This window comes from Mirounga angustirostris, unplaced genomic scaffold (assembly GCF_029215605.1).
Source record: "Mirounga angustirostris isolate CCGP_5_RB_7025 unplaced genomic scaffold, mMirAng1.0.hap1 SCAF_13, whole genome shotgun sequence".
Classification (NCBI taxonomy): Eukaryota; Metazoa; Chordata; class Mammalia; order Carnivora; family Phocidae; genus Mirounga; species Mirounga angustirostris.
The window spans coordinates 6,436,444-6,454,565 of record NW_026991721.1 but is presented as its reverse complement, the minus strand read 5'-3'; the positions used below and the strand labels follow the sequence as shown (position 1 = coordinate 6,454,565).

Genomic DNA, 18,122 nt, shown 5'->3' with positions numbered 1-18,122 from the left:
GCGTAGGAGATCATGTATCTTTCCACCTCTCTCTTTTTCTTCCTTTTTCCTCCCAGCCTGCTGCCAGGTCCCCCCAGCCCCCTCTCCCTGCCATCCACCCCCACGTCATCCCTGTCTCCGAATTCCCTTCATCCTCCTCTCTCCATCACTACTGCCCCTCCAGCCCCCATTCCTTCAATTTCATCCCCACCTACCCTAGAGATCCCGTCACCAAGATCTGCTCACCATAGGGGATAAGCCAGATTCCCCCTCTCACCCCGGGCCTCCCTCGCTCTCCAGGGGGCAGAACGTCGTGTCCCCCCCCCCCCCCCCCGCCAATGCTCTCCAGGCACTAGGCCCCCACGACACTCTCTCGCCCACCCTCGATCTCCGATCTCAGTCCCGGTCCGGTCCACCTCCGTCCCCCAGCCCCAGGCAGGCCACTGCAGTCAGTACTCACGCGGCGGGCTCTGCCTCCGACCCGGGTGGGGGGTGGTCGCCGCTATCTCCCAACCCTTGTCCCGAAATCCAATGCGGATCGGAGGGCGCCGGGGGCCCTGAGCGCCGAGTGCCGGTTCGCTAGCCTCTCCGCGCCTGGATGGGATCAGGTGGCGGCTCCGATCCTCTCCGCTCTGCCCGCCGCCCGCCCCCCATCGCACACCGGAGGCGGGGCGGGGGCGGGGGCCCGGCAGCAGTGCCGTGGAGGGGGAGGGGAAGGGGAGGGGGCAGCTCTGACTCTCGGGCTGCCCAGGGACAATCTCCGGGTGGCGTCTTCGGATGCGGGCATCGTCTGGCAACCTTGCAGAGACTGGACACCAATGTTGTCAGCTCCTTGCTCTCACTCCACGGAAGGGGAAACTGAGGCCCAGAAGGTATCTGGATACTCTGGCATTGCTGGGCATTCCGGGCTCCACAGGCCAACCTTGGGCTGGTGGGTCCTGGGGGAGTTAGAGACACAGGTACCTCTACAAGCACCCACATGCTTCCTCCCTCCTCTCCTCCTCTGTCCACCTCCAGTAGAGAAGCACAGCTCCAGCCTGAGGTCTGGTCCCATCTGCCCTCGCACTCCTGGGGACCCTTTCCTTCCAGCCCCTGCTGCTGACCCACTCCTACTCTCCAGCTGGACTCCAGACCCACTCACTCCTGACCAGAGCTTTAGCACTTTGTATTGGGAATCAGAGAACCCAAGTTCAACCCTTGTTGAACTTAAGTCCGAGCATCAAGAGCCAATTCCCTGGGCCTGGATACTTTCAGCTCTCCAATAGCGAGCTGTTCTTGGAGCTGCTCAAGACTGCAGAGATGATACATGGGAAGGCTCTGTGTAAACTCCCATGGAGTTGTGTCTGTGTGTGTGTGTTGGGGGGGGTGGTCCTGAATTTTCTGCCTTCTTAGGCCTTAGCTCCTACCCCCTGGGAGCTGGGTAGCAGTACCTCCCAAAATAATGCCAGACACCAACAGCCCCACATGTAGTTCATTGGTTCTCACGGACCCCTGCTTTCTCCTCCCCTTTTGGCCTAGTATGGCAAGGAGCTGGGACAGCCGCCCAAACCAGGACTGGAGGGGATTGGATTCCATTCTAGCCCCACACAGGTAGCTATTGTGTGAGGATCCTTGTTAAGAGGTAGAATGGAATGGGGACTTGGAGTCAGGAGAACTGCTTGTGGTCCCAGTTTCGCCTCTTGGGAATGTCAACTTCTCTCTGCCCCTGTTTCCCCTCTGCACAATGGGAGGTCCTGCCCTGCCTGGGTCCCAGGGCTCTTATGATGAGGCCGCACTTGTCCCTTTCTGGCCCTAGCTACATTACCTCCTCACCCATCAGACTTTAGTTTATCTTGCCTCAGCAACCCCTATCACCTTCCCCAGCACATACACATGCCTATGGCCCTGCAGCCTCAGATGCCCTGCCAGCAGCTCTCCAGTTACAGGGAGCAGAAAGGTGCTTCCTTTGGGTCAGGAATGGTTCTTCCTGTGTGTGCTGACAAGCTAGAGGGGAGAGCACCACTGTTATTTCTTCTGTCCTTTCTGGGTTTGGCCACTCCTTTGGGAGTATCTGGAGCCTGGGATGGTGGTGGTGATGGAAAGAGGAAGGATCCAGTCTTGGGCAGGAGGAAAGAGAATTTCCTAGCTAGGGCTAGATTGTGAGCAACCTTCCTGGCACAGTCCTTTTCTGTTTCTCCTAAACCTGGCACCCCATTGTTTTTTCCCCTGCTCTCAGCTACTTCTCTTTGGGAGGCAGTCAGTGAAATGGAGCATGCTGTAAAGAAGATAGGAAGGGTGTGGGTGTGTGGGGAAAATGAGACTCTACCAGCTCTCTCACATCACACACACACACACACACGCGCGCGCGCGCGCGCGCGCAGTGAGCCTGTCAGTGAGAGGGCAGGGCTGGAATGGGAAGGGGATCTCAGAGCTAGTGGCGGAGGTGGGGAGAGACACGGAATTGACGGGTCAGGATAGGGAGAGGTGGAAGCTGGACAGGCAGGGGGCATCTGCTCATCCCTCCCTCAGGCGCACAGGCGGCTGCTGGTGGTGGTGGTGGGGCAAGGGAGGCAGCGTCGACTCCGCCAGTAGGCTGGTGGGGACGAGGGGAGAAAAAGTCTTGAGCTCATTTTCGAGACTAAAAAAGATGCAAATCCTGTCGCCCGCAAGACCGTTTCGTTTGTTGGTGTGTTTTTTCCCCCCATTAATCATTACTGAGCGCCACTTGAACGCCAGGTGCTGCCAGACAGTAAAAAGACCAGGTCTCTGCTCACGTCTTGGGGGAGGAGGTGGGGCAAAGGAGCAAGAAAGACTTTAAACAAATGGTAGATGTTTGTACGTGTTATGGGAACTTCACGGAAGGAAAGGAAAGCGGGAGAAAGCCTAGTGGAGACATTTGAGCCGGCCTGATAGGTGAAAAAGGGGCTTAAGTGTGGCCCTTCCCCCAGGTCGGCAGCTGGAGCTCAGCCCGCTCCTCTCCGGCTCCGATCCTCTTTCAGCCCATTCATCCATGCGTGGGCCGGGGGTGGGCGGGCAGACAATCAGATACTGTTTTATCACAGGCATCGGCTGCAACCTCCCGCTTGGCGCCCGCAATGCGCGGCCGCCGGCGCAATGAGTCCTTCAGGACTCCCTGAGGAACGTAAGCGTCCCGGCCTCTAACGCCTGAGCTGGAAGTCGGGTCGGAAGGCTGGAGATCTGCGCTCCGGCAGGTCAGACGCGGAAAGCACGCCTTTCGGGAGGGACCATCTTTCCCCGCAGCCCCGCCCCCGCTCCCGCTCCCAGTGTTCCCGGTGCTTCAGTCGGGCACAGTCTTCACGGAGTCGAACCCGCGGAGAACCGGACCTGCGTACTACAACTCCCAGAAGGCCTCGCTGCCAGGCCGCCGGGGGACCCTTGGAGATCCGCAGGGGCTGGGCCTCAATGCGAACGGCCTGTCAATCCTCCAGCGGACGTGGCGTACGGCGCTGCCGGAAGTTCCGGGAAGTGGGCCCCAGGTCTGGCTCGAACTTCCGCGTTGGTCGCGCGCCTTCCTGCGGCTAAGATGGCGGCCGAGCATCCCGAGCCTCCCAAAGGAGAGTTGCAGCTGCCGCCGCCGCCACCTCCTGGGCACTATGGCGCTTGGGCTGCCCAGGAGCTTCAGGCCAAATTGGCAGAGATCGGAGCTCCGATCCAGGGTGAGGAACTCGGGAGGTCAAGAGCCGGGGCAGCGTAGGCCTAAGGGAGAAGCGGAGCCTGGTTACCCCGGAGACCCGGGGGCGGGGGGAGGGGCGGAGGCGGACCACTGGGGCCTGACTTGGTCCCTCTGGCCTGCTCGCCCTGACCTACCCCATTGATCCTGTGCTTTGACCAGCAGGGAGTCGCGAGGAGCTGGTGGAGCGGCTGCAGACCTACACCCGCCAGGTGAGTGTTGGTGGCGGGACATCAGGGGAGGCCGAGTGTCTGGAGAAGGCCTCCGTGACCCCTCACCACTCGGTCTTAGTTCTACACAGCAAGCAGGGGTTTGCTGTTTCTGCTGGTTTTTGCCATTACCTGACCAGTTGTAATCGTTTCTATATATGTCGGTTCTCTCCGGTGCCTAGCTCAAGCTCCGGCAGACAGGCACTGGGTAAATTTTGTTGAATGAATGGGAGTGAATGTCGTTTTGTGGAACAGCTCTTCTTGGACTGACCTGGAGTCCTTTCTGTTCTGCAGACGGGCATCGTGCTGAATCGGCCAGTTCTGAGAGGTGAAGATGGGGACAAAGCTGCTCCCCCTCCCATGTCGGCACAGGTAAGGAGGTTGTTCCTCTTTATAAGATGATTTCTGTTCAGGGTAGCCCCTCTCACGTTCAGTGTATTGGGGTTGCAACTAACAGATTGGACAGGGAGTAATGGCAGCTCTTCAGATCTCCCTTGGTCCTGATCCTTATCACCTTACCCAGTGTCTGCTTCTCCAAATTCTACCTGTCATTCAGGGTTCGGCTTAAATGATCTGGAAGCCTGACTTGATTCTCCTTCAGCTGGAAAGAACTCTTTTTGCCTTCCCAGGGCACAGTTTCCATTTTGTTCAGTGAGACATTAAGGCTCATTCCTTGATTTGATTTCATAGCCTTTACATTTAGTGAGTCATTGGGACACACTGGCTCCAGTTTATTTAAGCCTTCTCAACTTTCATGTCCTTTCTGAGCCAGGATTTGAATTTTTCTCTAGGACAATGGCTCTGACCTGGGAACTGTTGACTTCTGTGTGTTGAATGAGGAGTTCCCAGGCGGCCTTTAGAGGTGTCCTCGAATTTCCTGAAATTGTATGCAAAACCTGCATGCATGGTTTTCTGGGGAGAGAGTCGATAGCTTTCCTTGGTTGGTGCCCCAAAGTTAGCATCTTTTTCTATCGGTATTGCTATAGAGTATTCTTTTCTTGCATTCAGGAATTATTTGTCATTTGACTTTTAATTCTAGCACCTGGCTCATAGTAGATCCCCAGCAAATGTCTGCAGTAGGTAAACGTTTCCTAGTTTATGTTCACATTTTTTCCCACAGCTTTCTGGGATTCCCATGCCACCACCACCCATGGGACTCCCCCCTCTGCAGCCTCCTCCACCACCCCCACCACCTCCACCAGGCCTTGGCCTTGGCTTTCCTATGGCAGTTGGGCCCCGCCCACCAAACTTGGGGCCACCACCTCCTCTCCGGGTGGGTGAGCCTGTGGCTCTGTCAGAGGAGGAGCGGCTGAAGCTGGCGCAGCAGCAGGCAGCATTGCTGATGCAGCAAGAGGAGCGTGCCAAGCAGGTAGGGCAGATGACAGCTTCGGTGTGGGGGGTCTCATCAGGGTCCTAAAGGGGAAGTGGAGCCTCAGAGAGGGCTAGATCCTGGGGCTGAGCCTTCTGGGAGGGTCTGGACCAGAGACTAGAACATAGACCCTCAGCTGGAAGAGGACCCCAGGAAGCGGAGTTGTGACAGCCTGGCCTGAGGGATGGTGGTGCTGATGTGAGCTTGTTTTCTTTTTTAAGCAGGGCGATCATTCACTGAAGGAACATGAGCTCTTGGAGCAGCAGAAGCGGGTAATGTCCCCCAACCTTTGGCCTGATGGTCCAGTCCATTGGCTGTCACTTGTAACGCTTAGTGTCCAAAACAAGACGCACCATGCAAAGTTTCTGTGGAGGTTACCTCATCCTTAAGTTCCAGTATCTTCCAAATAATCCCATCTTTTCTGGAGCCCAGGGATTGGTAAACTGCAGACTGTGACCTGATTTTCTATGGCCTGCAAGTTAAGAATGGTTTTTCTGTCTTTAGAGGATTGTTAAGAAAATTAGCAAACCAAGAACATACTACAGCCCTTGCAGCGGCCCATAAAGTCTAAGATATTTATTGTTTAGCCTATTGCAGAAAAAGTTTGGTGATTCCTGTTAGACTCTTGTGATGTTGTTTTAGGTACCTACAAGAGGACCCCGGATTCATTTAGTCAATTGTGTTATATTTAGACTCAACGTGGTAGATGTAGTTAGAGAATGATACAGAAAACATTCAGTCCCAGAGGGGTGTTCTATCAGTTGTTCCCTAGAGCGTTACCGGGAGTATTAGAAAGTAAGCATTAACAGGAATAGATACGAAATTATTTATGAAGTGCTATTTTTGCTTAGATTGTGCTAAATCTTTTTTTTTTCTTTAAAGATTTTATTTATTTATTTGACAGAGACACAGCGAGAGAGGGAACACAAGCAGGGGGAGAGGGAGAGGGAGAAGCAGGCTTTCTGCTGAGCAGGGAGCCCGATGTGGGGCTCGATCCCAGGACCCTGGGATCATGACCTGAGCCGAAGGCAGATGCTTAACGACTGAGCCACCCAGGCGCCCCTAGATTGTGCTAGATCTTGAGGAGCAGATGTAAGAAAAGAATTCATTGTTCCTTAGAAATTCTTCCCTCTTGGGGAAGAAAACTCTTGTTGAAAAATAGAAGACTGTGTGTAGCTAAATGTTAAATTCTGTGGTAGAAGCCAGGAGTTTCCCGGGGGTTTTTTGGTGTTATTTCCAGGGATTTTCTTTTGTGATGAGAGGCCTCCTCCATTTGGATCAGTAGCCTGGAAGGGTGGGGGTGGTGGGGATGTGTGAACTCGAGTGGTACCTGATTGTTCTCCTTGGGCCTATTGGCTAAAAGCCTGCATTTGCCAAAGGCTGCCTGCCCAATGGATTTCCAAGCTGTGTCTTCACTCTCACTTCTCTCTTGTAGGCAGCTGTGCTTCTGGAGCAGGAACGGCAGCAGGAGATTGCCAAGATGGGCACCCCAGTGCCTCGGCCCCCACAAGACATGGGCCAGATTGGTGTTCGTACTCCTCTGGGTCCTCGAGGTAAGACCCTGGAAATGGAAGGGAAGGGAAAAGAATGTGTTTGAAAAATCCTAAATGTAAGTACGTATCCTATAAAGTGCGTACAGTTCAATGAATTGTCGTAAACTGAACAACTCATAAAACCAGCACCAGGACCAAGAACCAAAATGATACTAATACCTCAAAAGCTCTCCCAGGCTTCCTTCTAGCCACCCCCCTCTCCCTAAGGGTGACTGACCTTTAGCAAGGAAGGTAATTTTTTTTTTTTTTTTAAGATTTTATTTATTTATTTGAGAGAGAGGATGAGAGGAGAGAGAGAGCACATGAGAGGGGGGAGGGTCAGAGGGAGAAGCAGGCTCCCTGCCGAGCAGGGAGCCCGATGCGGGACTCGATCCCGGGACTCCAGGATCATGACCTGAGCCGAAAGCAGTCGCTTAACCAACTGAGCCACCCAGGCACCCAAGGAAGGTAATTTTTAAAATGCGTGTTTTGGGGCGCCTGGGTGGCTCAGTCGTTGGGCGTCTGCCTTCGGCTCAGGTCGTGATCCCAGGGTCCCGGGATCGAGCCCTGCGTCGGGCTCCCTGCTCTGCAGGAAGCCTGCTTCTCCCTCTCCCACTCCCCCTGCTTGTGTTCTCTCTCTCGCTGTGTCTCTCTCTGTCAAATAAATAAAATCTTAAAAAAAAAAAAATAAAAGTAAAATGCGTGTTTTGTCTCTTCTGACATTGGATTTCTTTCTTCTCACAGTTGCTGCTCCAGTGGGCCCCACTCCCACTGTTTTGCCCATGGGGGCCCCAGTTCCCCGGCCTCGTGGTCCCCCACCACCCCCTGGAGATGAGAATAGAGAGGTGAGATTGGTGATTTCTTTCTAGGGACAGGAGAATGTGGTTTAGGAGGATTTTTAGAGAAGGATTCTGAGAGGAGATAGGACTTCCAGGGGTGGGGGGTGGGGGAGAGCCATATTTAGTTAAGCATATTTAGGTAGGGCAGGAAGTAGGATTTGGGAGACATTTCTGGGGCAGGGTTTTGAGGTTTACTCTGAGGAGTACTGAGGGATGATTGGGTCCAGTTAGTATTGTTATCTGCTATTTACATCACTTGGCTGGCAGTCTTTTCTAGTTTAAGAGGTGGGAATTCTAGATCATTTCCTGTGTCTGGGTTGTGTCTGGCAGATGGATGACCCCTCTGTAGGACCCAAGATCCCCCAGGCTTTGGAAAAGATTCTGCAGCTGAAGGAGAGCCGCCAGGAAGAGATGAACTCTCAACAGGGTGAGTGTGTTGTGTCCCGAGGGCTGCAGGGCAGAATCTGGAGAGGCCGAGGCTGAGTCTGCATTCCTCCATCCTTTCCCCCTGAGGAGGCTTTGAGAGAGAAATTGGCCCTTGGTAAAGAGGAGTTACTGTGGGCGAGTGTCAGGGTACTAGTGTGAGGGGACTGTTGGCCGCCTTTCTCCTTTGCAGAGGAAGAGGAAATGGAAACAGACACTCGCTCGTCCCTGGGCCAGTCAGCTTCAGAGACTGAGGAGGACACCGTGTCTGTATCCAAGAAAGAGGTATGGGATGGAGCTGAGTCTGGAAGGAATGTCTGGAGACTGTATTTGGGCACTAAAGTAACACCAGTGCAAGGTGTTCGATAGATAATAGCTGCTATTTCGTGCTAGTTCCTGTCCTAAGCACCTTACAAATATTTTGTGTTTAATTGTCATAAATCCTTGGAGTTCAGAGTACTGTGTGTGCCTACGTTTTATAGCTGCAAACAGTTAGGTTCTAAGAGGTGCAGGAATTTACTGAGAGGCATACAGCTTGAGAGGAGCAGAACTTTAGAGTCTGACTTCAAGGCCTCTTTCCTCCGTCACTTGGGGAAATTGGATGAGGAGATTAGGGGGCAGGCATGGTGCTTGGATTCTCTGACCCAGTTGGTTTTCCTTCTTTTGCAAGAAAAACCGGAAGCGTCGGAACCGAAAGAAGAAGAAAAAGCCCCAGCGGGTTCGGGGGGCGTCATCTGAGAGCTCTGGGGACCGAGAGAAAGAGTCAGCCCGGTCCCGTGGCTCTGACTCCCCAGCAGCTGACGTTGAAATTGAGTATGTGACTGAAGAACCTGAAATTTATGAACCCAACTTCATCTTCTTCAAGAGGATTTTTGAGGCTTTCAAGGTACAAGGAGCCTCACATTGGGAAGGGGCAGAGCTGAGCAGGGAAGGGGCGGGGATGGGGAAAGACAGGGTAAGGAGGGCATCTTTTCAGTGCTGGGTTCAGGAACTAAGGAGGGACACAGGGCTTGGGTTTCCACATTGTCTGCCTCCTCAGCTCACTGATGACGTGAAGAAGGAGAAGGAGAAGGAGCCAGAGAAACTTGACAAACTGGAGAACTCTGCGGCCCCCAAGAAGAAGGGCTTTGAGGAGGAGCACAAGGACAGCGATGACGATAGCAGTGATGACGAACAGGTGAGGCCCTCATGCTCCTGGTTGGGAGGTAGGGCCTCGGGACAGATGGCTGAGATGCATCCAGTCAGGGACCATGGTGAACTCCTGCAAAGGAGAATCTCTTTGGGGTGAGCCGGGCAGTATGATTCACACCTGATAGTCCTGCTCAAAAGAAATGATGGTTTTGTTCTAGGAGAAGAAGCCAGAAGCCCCCAAGTTGTCCAAGAAAAAGTTGCGCCGAATGAATCGCTTCACTGTGGCTGAGCTCAAGCAGGTGAGACCCCAGCTGATCTAGCAGATCGAGAGCGTGGCTGGGAGACCGCATGAGAAGCTCGTAAAAATGCATAGGGGTTTTGTTTTGGGGTGGGGGGGAGGGTTTTGAAGGAGGCCTGGGTGACTTAGGTGTGTGTCCTCTGAGGACGAGAAAGAGAGAGTCAGACCTGAGAGGTTAGGGCTTTCTAGTGGCACGTTGCTGTGTTTTCCAGCTTGTGGCTCGGCCTGACGTTGTGGAGATGCACGATGTCACCGCACAGGACCCCAAGCTCTTGGTTCACCTCAAGGCCACGCGGAATTCTGTGCCTGTACCACGCCATTGGTGTTTTAAGCGCAAGTACCTACAGGGCAAACGAGGCATTGAGAAGCCCCCCTTTGAGCTGCCAGACTTCATCAAACGCACAGGCATCCAGGAGATGCGGGAGGCCCTGCAGGAGAAGGTAAGGGACTGGCCAGCGTTCAGATCGGCCCCGCAGATCCACATCTTTAATAGCCTATTTCAAAATCGTGAATGTGGTTCCCAAAGTCTACCTACTTGTTAACTGTCTAATTATCCGTTCTCCAGAAATCAGCATTGCGTATGACAGAGGGCGGGAAGGGTGGGAGGAAAAGACATCAGCTTGTGAAAGGCAGACCTGGCCTTGATATTCAGAGCTAGCTCTCCTGCCCCATGCTGAGACTTCTGATTCCGCGTGTTTCCCCCCTTGTCTCCTCATTCCTCCTCTGCCTGCATCTAGCCGGCTCTTTGATCTGCGCATGGTGACTCCTTTTCCTGCAGGTGGCTTTTGGCTGTGTCTGCAGTTCCCTGTTCCCAGTGTGAGCCTGATGCACTTTGTGGCTAGAGATTCATGGTGGTTGTGTAACTTCTTAGATTTAAATTTTTAAGTTAAGTGCTTTGATTAGATAATATTTGTACTGCAAAAAATTTGGGAGGTACAAAAGTACATGATGAAAACTGCCTACCAGTTAAGACTCCAGTCACCTAGTTCTGTCCAGAGGCAGCTAATGAGGTCAGTCTGTTGATCAGATGGCTTGAAAAAGTATTTATCAGTGTATAGCTGAAGATGATTTAACATGACACATCTATTTTGTTCAACATGGATTGTGTAATTTTGAGGGGTTTGAGCAGGAATGATTTTGGTAACTTCTGGAATGAGATACATGAGGTTTTCCTCTCTTTCTTTCTTTCTTTTTTAAAAATTTTATTTATTTGAGAGAGAGAAAGCAAGAGACAGAGCACAGGTGGAGGGGGACGGGCGGAGGGGGAGGAAGAAGCAGACTCCCTGCTGAGCAGGGAGCCCGATGCGGGGCTCCATCCCAGGACCCAGGGATCATGACCTGGGCCTAAGGCAGGTGCTTAACTGACTGAGCCACCCAGGCGCCCCTCCCTTTATTTCTTTTGGGAGCGGGGAGCCAGATCTATGAAGAGCCAAACTTGGTGAATACCTTTTATGACCTGTCTTCTGGAATTCCCCACAGGAAGAACAGAAGACCATGAAGTCCAAAATGCGAGAGAAGGTTCGGCCCAAGATGGGGAAGATTGACATTGACTACCAGAAACTGCACGATGCTTTCTTCAAGTGGCAGACCAAGCCAAAGCTGACCATCCATGGGGACCTGTACTATGAGGTTCGGGTGTGGGGACTTGGGAGAGAAGACTGGGCCTTCGGTCATGGCTGTGTAACTCTTGGTTGGAAAGGCTTTCCAAGTTGGTACAGTGGCTCCTTTCCTCAGCCTTATAGGATTGTTCCTTAACTCCCCTTGGATGGAGTGGAATTTGAAATCTTAAAATGAGGTAGTTTTTTTTGGAGGAGAGGTTTAGTCCATGTTTTCAAAGTGACGACTGGTAAGGGGCAGAGGCGCCAAGTGGTAGATGCTTTTAGGAAAATAGTATTGAGGGTGGGAGAAAAGTTTTTTTTCCCCCTGATCCTTGAAATAGCAGGCACCATGATATTAGGAAATTTTTGAGGTGGAAGGATCTTGGAGATCATCCTGTCAAGTGCCCTCATTTTACAGATGAGAAGGCAGGTCCTAAATCAGGCCGTATTCTTCTAGTGGGTTAATGTTAGCACTGGGAGTCTTGCTTCTCCCCTCCTTCCTGGCCTTTATTCCTTTTCCTACTCTAGCCAGGGAAAGGAGTGATGAGAATCAACAGGCACTAGGGCAGCTCTCAGTGGGATTTTGTATCTGGTGTGGATTGGGACTTCTCATCTTTGTTCCCCTATTCTCTTGCCATTGAATTCCCAGTGTGTGTCTGGCATTCATAATACAGTGTGCTCTGTTTTTTTCTCAGGGGAAAGAGTTTGAGACACGACTGAAGGAGAAGAAGCCAGGAGATCTGTCTGATGAGCTAAGGATTTCCCTTGGGATGCCAGTAGGACCAGTGAGTGCCAGTTACCTGACTGGGGAAGCCAAGAAGAGAGTGGGAATTGGGGCAGAAGGGAGACAAAGGACAGGGTTGGGCAGATGGTATCCTGTTCTCTTTTTCCTGCAGAATGCTCACAAGGTCCCTCCCCCGTGGCTGATTGCCATGCAGCGATATGGACCACCCCCGTCGTACCCCAACCTGAAAATTCCTGGGCTGAACTCGCCCATCCCCGAGGTGAACACTGGCCTTTCATTCTTATCTGCCTCTGCCTTTTAACTAGAGGATGGGTTTTTTTTTCGTTTTGTTTTTTTGTTGTTGTTCTCTCATGCCACCCACCATGTCTCTCTTTAAAAAAAAAAAAAAAAGTAGTTTTTGTTTGCTAAAAAACCTGACATGCTCACCATAAAACAGTCAATGAGAATTGACAGTTTACAAAGGTGAAAAAAAAATCACCTGTTACTTCACCACTCAGAAATAACCAGATTTAAAATTTGGTGAATGTGTTTCCAGACATTCTGATATATACATGGCTGGACAGATAGAAATAATTTTATCTCAATGGCATTATGCTTTTATTTTTAAATATGGAGCATTGATTTAAAAAAATTTTAATGGCTAGCAAAGTCATTAAAGTGAAAAAGAAGTAATTGTTAAACTTCAGGTAAAAATTTCTGTCCCTTTAAAGAAATAGATCTTAAAAGCTTCCCAAAGTTAGGAAAAATCAGTAAGAAGTTAAGCATCCTGTTTTTAAAAGTACCTGATTTATTTTCAGACATAATGCACCCTACCATGAAGGCTGAGGTTTATTAGTTGACTCTCTGCCTCCCATCTCCCCATCCTATTGCCTCTGGATTTCTGTTGCTACTACTTTTGCTTTGTAGTACATTTAATTCTTCTCAAATCATAATTTCCAGAGTTACCAAGCATTAATTCTGTACTTTGTAGTGTTTCTGGAGCTTAGTAGTGGAACTGACTTGCATTTGGTCTCTTGCAGAGCTGTTCCTTTGGGTACCATGCTGGTGGCTGGGGCAAACCCCCAGTAGATGAGACTGGGAAACCACTCTATGGGGACGTGTTTGGAACCAATGCTGCTGAATTTCAGGTATAGGCCATGGCTGTCTTACTTCAGGTCATGAAGTGTAGAGGTTGTTGGTTTATAGATTCATTATCAGGGAGCTGGGTGTTCGGAAGTTTCAAAGTCTGAAAAAGGGCATGCATTTTCCTGAGATGTGACTGACGCAAGTTCCCCCCTAGAATATGAGCTCTCTGTAGGCAGAGATTATTGTCTGTTTACTTTTATATCCCTTCAGTTTGCAACAACTTGACACATTATAAGTATATAGAAAACATTTGCTGAATGAATGAATGATCTCTTTCAGACCAAGACTGAGGAAGAAGAGATTGATAGGACCCCTTGGGGGGAGCTGGAGCCATCTGATGAAGAGTCTTCAGAAGAAGAGGAAGAGGAGGAAAGTGATGAGGACAAACCAGATGAGACAGGCTTTATTACCCCTGCAGACAGGTGGGGAGAGCAGAGTCTGCCTCTGAAGTGGTCTGTCACTGGGGGCCTTCTCTTTACTCCAGAGCTTGTTTCTCTCTTCGAAGTGGCCTCATCACTCCTGGAGGGTTCTCGTCAGTGCCGGCTGGAATGGAGACCCCTGAACTCATTGAGCTGAGGAAGAAGAAGATCGAGGAAGCGATGGACGGGTGAGAGAACCAGGCAGGGCTGAGAGAGAAGGTCTTCCTCTTCCCTTCAGCCTCTGGGTTGGCCAGCTGACTCATTACCCCCTTCCCCCACCTTGTGAACCAGTTATGGAACACCAGCTCTGTGCTAGGCACTGCTGTAAGCAGTGAAAAACACAAGGTAAGCAGCTCATCAGAGAACAAGCTGATTTCAGATAGGGGTAGGATGGTGAAGCAAAGTCAACTAGGTAATGGGATGTGGAGGGATTTGAGTGGTGGGGAGGTCTTTGGGAAGGTCTCACGGAGCTATCTGAGCCGAGAGCTGAATGTTAGGAAAGATCTAACCACAGGGTGATCCAGCGCAGAAGGAGCTGTAAGTGCCTAAGACAGGCATGGGTTTCTCATAGTCTTGCAGTGGAAACTCTCTTATTAGGTATGTAAGTGTATGGTATTGTTAAGTCTTCTTGATGAATTGACCCCTTTTTCCTGAGGTGATCTTCTCTTTGCCCATTCTGTTCTTTGTTCCATTTTGCCATTTGCCTACATTTTAGATTAATTGAACATTTTTTTTTATGACTCCATTTTATCTCCTTTGTTGACTTATTAACTGTAAAGCTCTGTTTTGTTATTTTTAGTGGTTGCTGTAGGGTTTATAGTATCCATCTTTATCACAATCTACCTTCAGGTGATAATGCCACTTCTGGGGAGTAGTGAGCACCTAACAGCAGTATACTTCCATTTCTCTCTTCCCAACCTTTGCACTGTTGTCATGCTTTTTACTTTGACATGTTGTAAATCCTACACTATGTGGTTATTTTTGTTTAAATGGTCAGTTGTCCTTTTTTTTTTTTTATCTTTTAGAGAGATTTGAATAATTAGTCCTATATTAACTCATCTAATTACCATTCTCAGTGTTCTTTAATTTCTTCGTGTACATCCAGGTTTCCATCTGGTAGCATTTTCCTTCCACCGGAAAGGCATCCTTCAGCATTTCTTGTTGTGGGTCTGCTGGTCATGAATTTTTTCAGTGTTGGCAGTCTAAAAACTACTTCATTTGTCCTTTTGAAAGATTTATTTTATTTTAATTTTTTTGGTTTGTTTTATTTAAATGTCCTTTTGAAAGATTTTTGATTTTGGTCAGGAACAGGATCCTAGGTTGACAGTAGTTTTTTACTTTTAGTACTTTATTTTGGGGTGGGGGGGGCAGAGGAAGAGGGAGAGAGAGAATCCCAAGCAGGCTCCATGCCCAGCATGGAGCCCAACATGGGGCTTGATCTCACAACCCTGAGATCATGATCTGAGCTGAGATCAAGAGACAGACACTTAACCGACTGAGCCACCCAGGCGCCCCTCTCCAAATACATCCCTTTTCCCTTTGCTTTCTCTTCTCCTTTGGCAACTCCAATTATATATGTATTCGATCTCTTGAAGCTGCCCTCCTGCTCACTGATGCTCTGTTCATTTTGAAAATACCTCTTTTTTCTTTGTATTTCCTTTTTTTTTTTTTCCTTTTAAAGATTCATTTATTTGAGAGAGAGAGCACGAGCGGGAGGGGCAGAGGGACACAGAGAGAGAATCCCAAGCAGACTCCACGCTGAGCATAGATCTTTTTTTTTTTTTAAGATTTTATTTATTTATTTGAGAGAGAGAGAATGAGAGACAGAGACATGAGAGGGGGGAGGGTCAGAGGGAGAAGCAGACTCCCCGCCGAGCAGGGAGCCCGATGCGGGACTCGATCCCGGGACTCCAGGATCATGACCTGAGCCGAAGGCAGTCGCTTAACCAGCTGAGCCACCCAGGCGCCCATGAGCATAGATCTTAATTCGGGGCTTGATCTCATAACCCTGAGGTCACGACCTGAGCCGAAACCAAGAGTTGGACACTTAATGGACTGTGCCACCCAAGCACCCCACATGCTTGTTAATTTTTGATTGAAAGCCAGACTTTGTAAAATTCGCCTTGTTGGGTGCAGGGTTCTTTTGTACTCCTATAAATCTTGTTCAGGTTTGTTTAGGCACACAGTTAAGGTACTTGGAAACAGTTTGATTCTCTCAGGTCTTGCTTTTCAGGTTCCTGAGGCAGGACTGAAGTGGTGTGCAGTCCCCTCTCCTACTAGGCACAGGACGTTCTGTATACTCTACCCAGTGCCCTGTTAATCAGGATTTTTAATCAGGCTAGTGAGTTAGGCACTATTCCCAGGCCCATGTGGGCAGCAGGCATTGTTACCACTAGTCTTTTTGGGTGCTTCTTTCCCCGGCTCTGGTACTTTACTCACCTGAGTACTGAGGAGGACCCTCTGTAGGTCTCCTGAGTTCTCAAGTCTCTGTGCTGCTGTCTCTTCTCTAGGACTCTGCCTTGTGGTCTCTAGCTGCCTTGGTCTCTCTGGTCTTTCAGCTCATCCCTTCAACTCCGTCGACTAGAGTCCTCTGGGCTCTACATGGGTTCCCTCTCCTTGTTCTGTGGCCTGCAGACTTTCTCAATGCAGGAGGCAGGGTAACTGAAGGACACGCCTCATTTGTTTCCTGTCTGACGAGTTACTCTCCTTTGTTACCCCCTGTCCAGTGACTGGAAGATCTTTGTTTCATGTGTTTTGCCCATTTTTTTTTTTGGTTGTTTCAGGTGGGAGGCTAAATCTGGTCCCTGTTACTCCTTCTGCAGAAGTCTCAAGCTTTGCATATTCAAGGAAGAAAAGGAGGAAGGGTCATGTGGTTGGAGTATAGTGAACAGGGATTAAGTAAGGGACCAGATTGTGAACCCTTTAGATCATGTAGGGAGGTTAGGTTTATTCAAATAATCAGAAGCCTCAGGATTTTGAGCAAAGGAATGACAGGATCTGAACTGTTTTAAGGTGTTAACTCTGGCCGCTATGTGAGAATAGATTGTTGCCTCTTCCAGCGGGAGAGGTGGGGAGAGGTCTGGGTTGATATTGGTAGATTTGCTCTTGTGTTTTGAGTGGAATCATTGAAATTCATGGCGAGACTGGCTCAGATGGTTCTTGCGCCGTAAGAACTACTGGAAGTTTGAGTTCTCTGTTAGGACTCCAGGTACAACTCTGGGCAGGAGCTGTTGTCGTCTCTTTTCTCCTGCCATCTTCTCTGTACCAGAGTTCTTTTGGAAACTTTTCAGCCTGACCCTTAGCCCTTCTTCACATGTGGGAATCTTAGTTTCTGATCTCCTAAACCTGGTTCAGGGGATCCTTTAACTCAGTCCCTGTATTCCTTCCAGGCTGTATTTCCTGGAATCAGCACTGCTCCACCCCCCTCTCCACTGACCCAGTCCTTTCCTCTCATGGGTCTTTACGACCCACAGAGGCAGCCTAGGCATCATTTTTCCTTTGGGTGTCTTAGAATTCCTCTGGGAGCTGGGCGGAGGTGCTGCTGTGTTCTCTTTGCTTCCCCTTCTGGAGACCCTTATATCCCTTCCTTTTTGGGCCTGACTGCATTGTCCTTTGCAGAAGTGAGACACCTCAGCTGTTCACTGTGTTACCAGAGAAGAGAACGGCCACTGTTGGGGGAGCCATGATGGGATCAACCCACATCTATGACATGTCCACAGTGAGCACTCTTTTGGGGGCTGGGAAAGGGGGCAGAAACAAAGTCTTCCAAGCCTCTCTGTAGATGACAAGACTCTGATCCCTTTTCCAGGTGATGAGCAGGAAGGGCCCGGCTCCCGAGCTACAAGGTGTGGAAGTGGCCCTGGCACCTGAAGAGTTGGAGCTGGATCCCATGGCCATGACCCAGAAGTATGAGGAGCATGTGCGGGAGCAGCAGGCACAGGTGGAGAAGGAAGACTTTAGTGACATGGTGGCCGAGCATGCTGCCAAACAGAAGGTAGGAGGTCACAGGGGAACCCAGCTGGGTGTGAGCCAGGGACTAGGTACCAGGGACTCCATTTTCAGTGGCGTGGTGTCCTCTAATATGAGAATGAGGGTGCACTCAGTGTCTGCTGCCCTGAGCTTCCCCGGTGCTGGAAACCTTAGAAATCCTCCGGTGGGCTGCCCTCTTTAAGGATGATGAAACTAAGGCACAGGGAGGGGAACTGATCCAAGTCTGAGAATCCAGTTTTAGCACTTTCTCCACAGATCCGTGTGGCTGAGTCAGGCTGCCCACCCTTGTCTTGGGGAGCAGTGGGTTGTTTCACCTGTTGTAACCTGTTTCTCTTTCTCTCCTCTAGCAAAAGAAACGGAAAGCTCAGCCCCAGGACAGCCGCGGGGGCAGCAAGAAATATAAAGAGTTCAAATTTTAGGTCCCCCTCACACATCTGGCCCTCCTTTAGGCCCTTTGTCTGGATGCTTGGGCTTCACACATGGTCCCCAAGAGCCAGCTCTCCCACAATTCCCAAGGGCTCGTCATTACATGTTCTTATTTTAGACCTGTTTTGTAAATAAAGCTGTTTCCCAAGGAAAGAGATGCATATGTAACCCTTCTGATCCTCCTTCATCTTTTAATCCCCTCGTGCAAAAGGACTAAAACGGGCTTTTTCTGCAACTTCAGGGCTGCCTCAGTGACCAGGGGCATGCGCCTGGATCAGATGTTGCAGTTGAAACTGGTGATAAATTCAAAGCCAGGCTGAAATTGTGTCTTACCACTGCCTGCTTTTGTAAGAGGGCTCTCCGGGAAGT

At 50.2% G+C, this 18,122-nt stretch overlaps 1 protein-coding gene across 4 annotated transcripts; it reads left to right on the top strand.

Annotated features, from left to right (window-relative positions):
• Window positions 1–3,455: 3,455 nt before the first annotated feature.
• On the top strand, window positions 3,456–17,908 carry SF3B2 (splicing factor 3b subunit 2). Of its 4 annotated transcripts, none has more exons than XM_045893236.3 (22): window positions 3,456–3,635; window positions 3,812–3,861; window positions 4,153–4,230; window positions 4,979–5,227; window positions 5,452–5,499; window positions 6,663–6,780; window positions 7,504–7,604; window positions 7,929–8,025; window positions 8,215–8,306; window positions 8,692–8,907; window positions 9,061–9,198; window positions 9,371–9,451; window positions 9,663–9,890; window positions 10,930–11,079; window positions 11,744–11,833; window positions 11,945–12,052; window positions 12,813–12,920; window positions 13,198–13,340; window positions 13,424–13,525; window positions 16,956–17,055; window positions 17,146–17,331; window positions 17,675–17,908. In XM_045893236.3, the coding sequence occupies exons 1-22, from the start codon at window positions 3,503–3,505 to the stop codon at window positions 17,744–17,746; spliced, it is 2,688 nt and encodes an 895-aa protein (XP_045749192.1). In that variant the 5' UTR covers window positions 3,456–3,502; the 3' UTR covers window positions 17,747–17,908. The 4 variants fall into 4 exon arrangements, with proteins under 4 accessions (XP_045749192.1, XP_045749190.1, XP_045749193.1 ...); XM_045893234.3 differs by having other exon boundaries at window positions 3,457–3,635; window positions 5,449–5,499; XM_045893237.3 differs by having other exon boundaries at window positions 3,458–3,635; window positions 3,815–3,861.
• Window positions 17,909–18,122: the final 214 nt, after the last annotated feature.

Bases quoted from the DNA above. Each gene is read 5' to 3' on its own strand.
- SF3B2 (XM_045893234.3), top strand. From the start codon at position 3,503: ATGGCGGCCGAGCATCCCGAGCCTCCCAAAGGAGAGTTGCAGCTGCCG. The intron at 3,636-3,811 runs GTGAGGAACTCG...TGCTTTGACCAG, and splicing joins GATCGGAGCTCCGATCCAGG to CAGGGAGTCGCGAGGAGCTG. The intron at 9,452-9,662 runs GTGAGACCCCAG...TGTGTTTTCCAG, and splicing joins CTGTGGCTGAGCTCAAGCAG to CTTGTGGCTCGGCCTGACGT.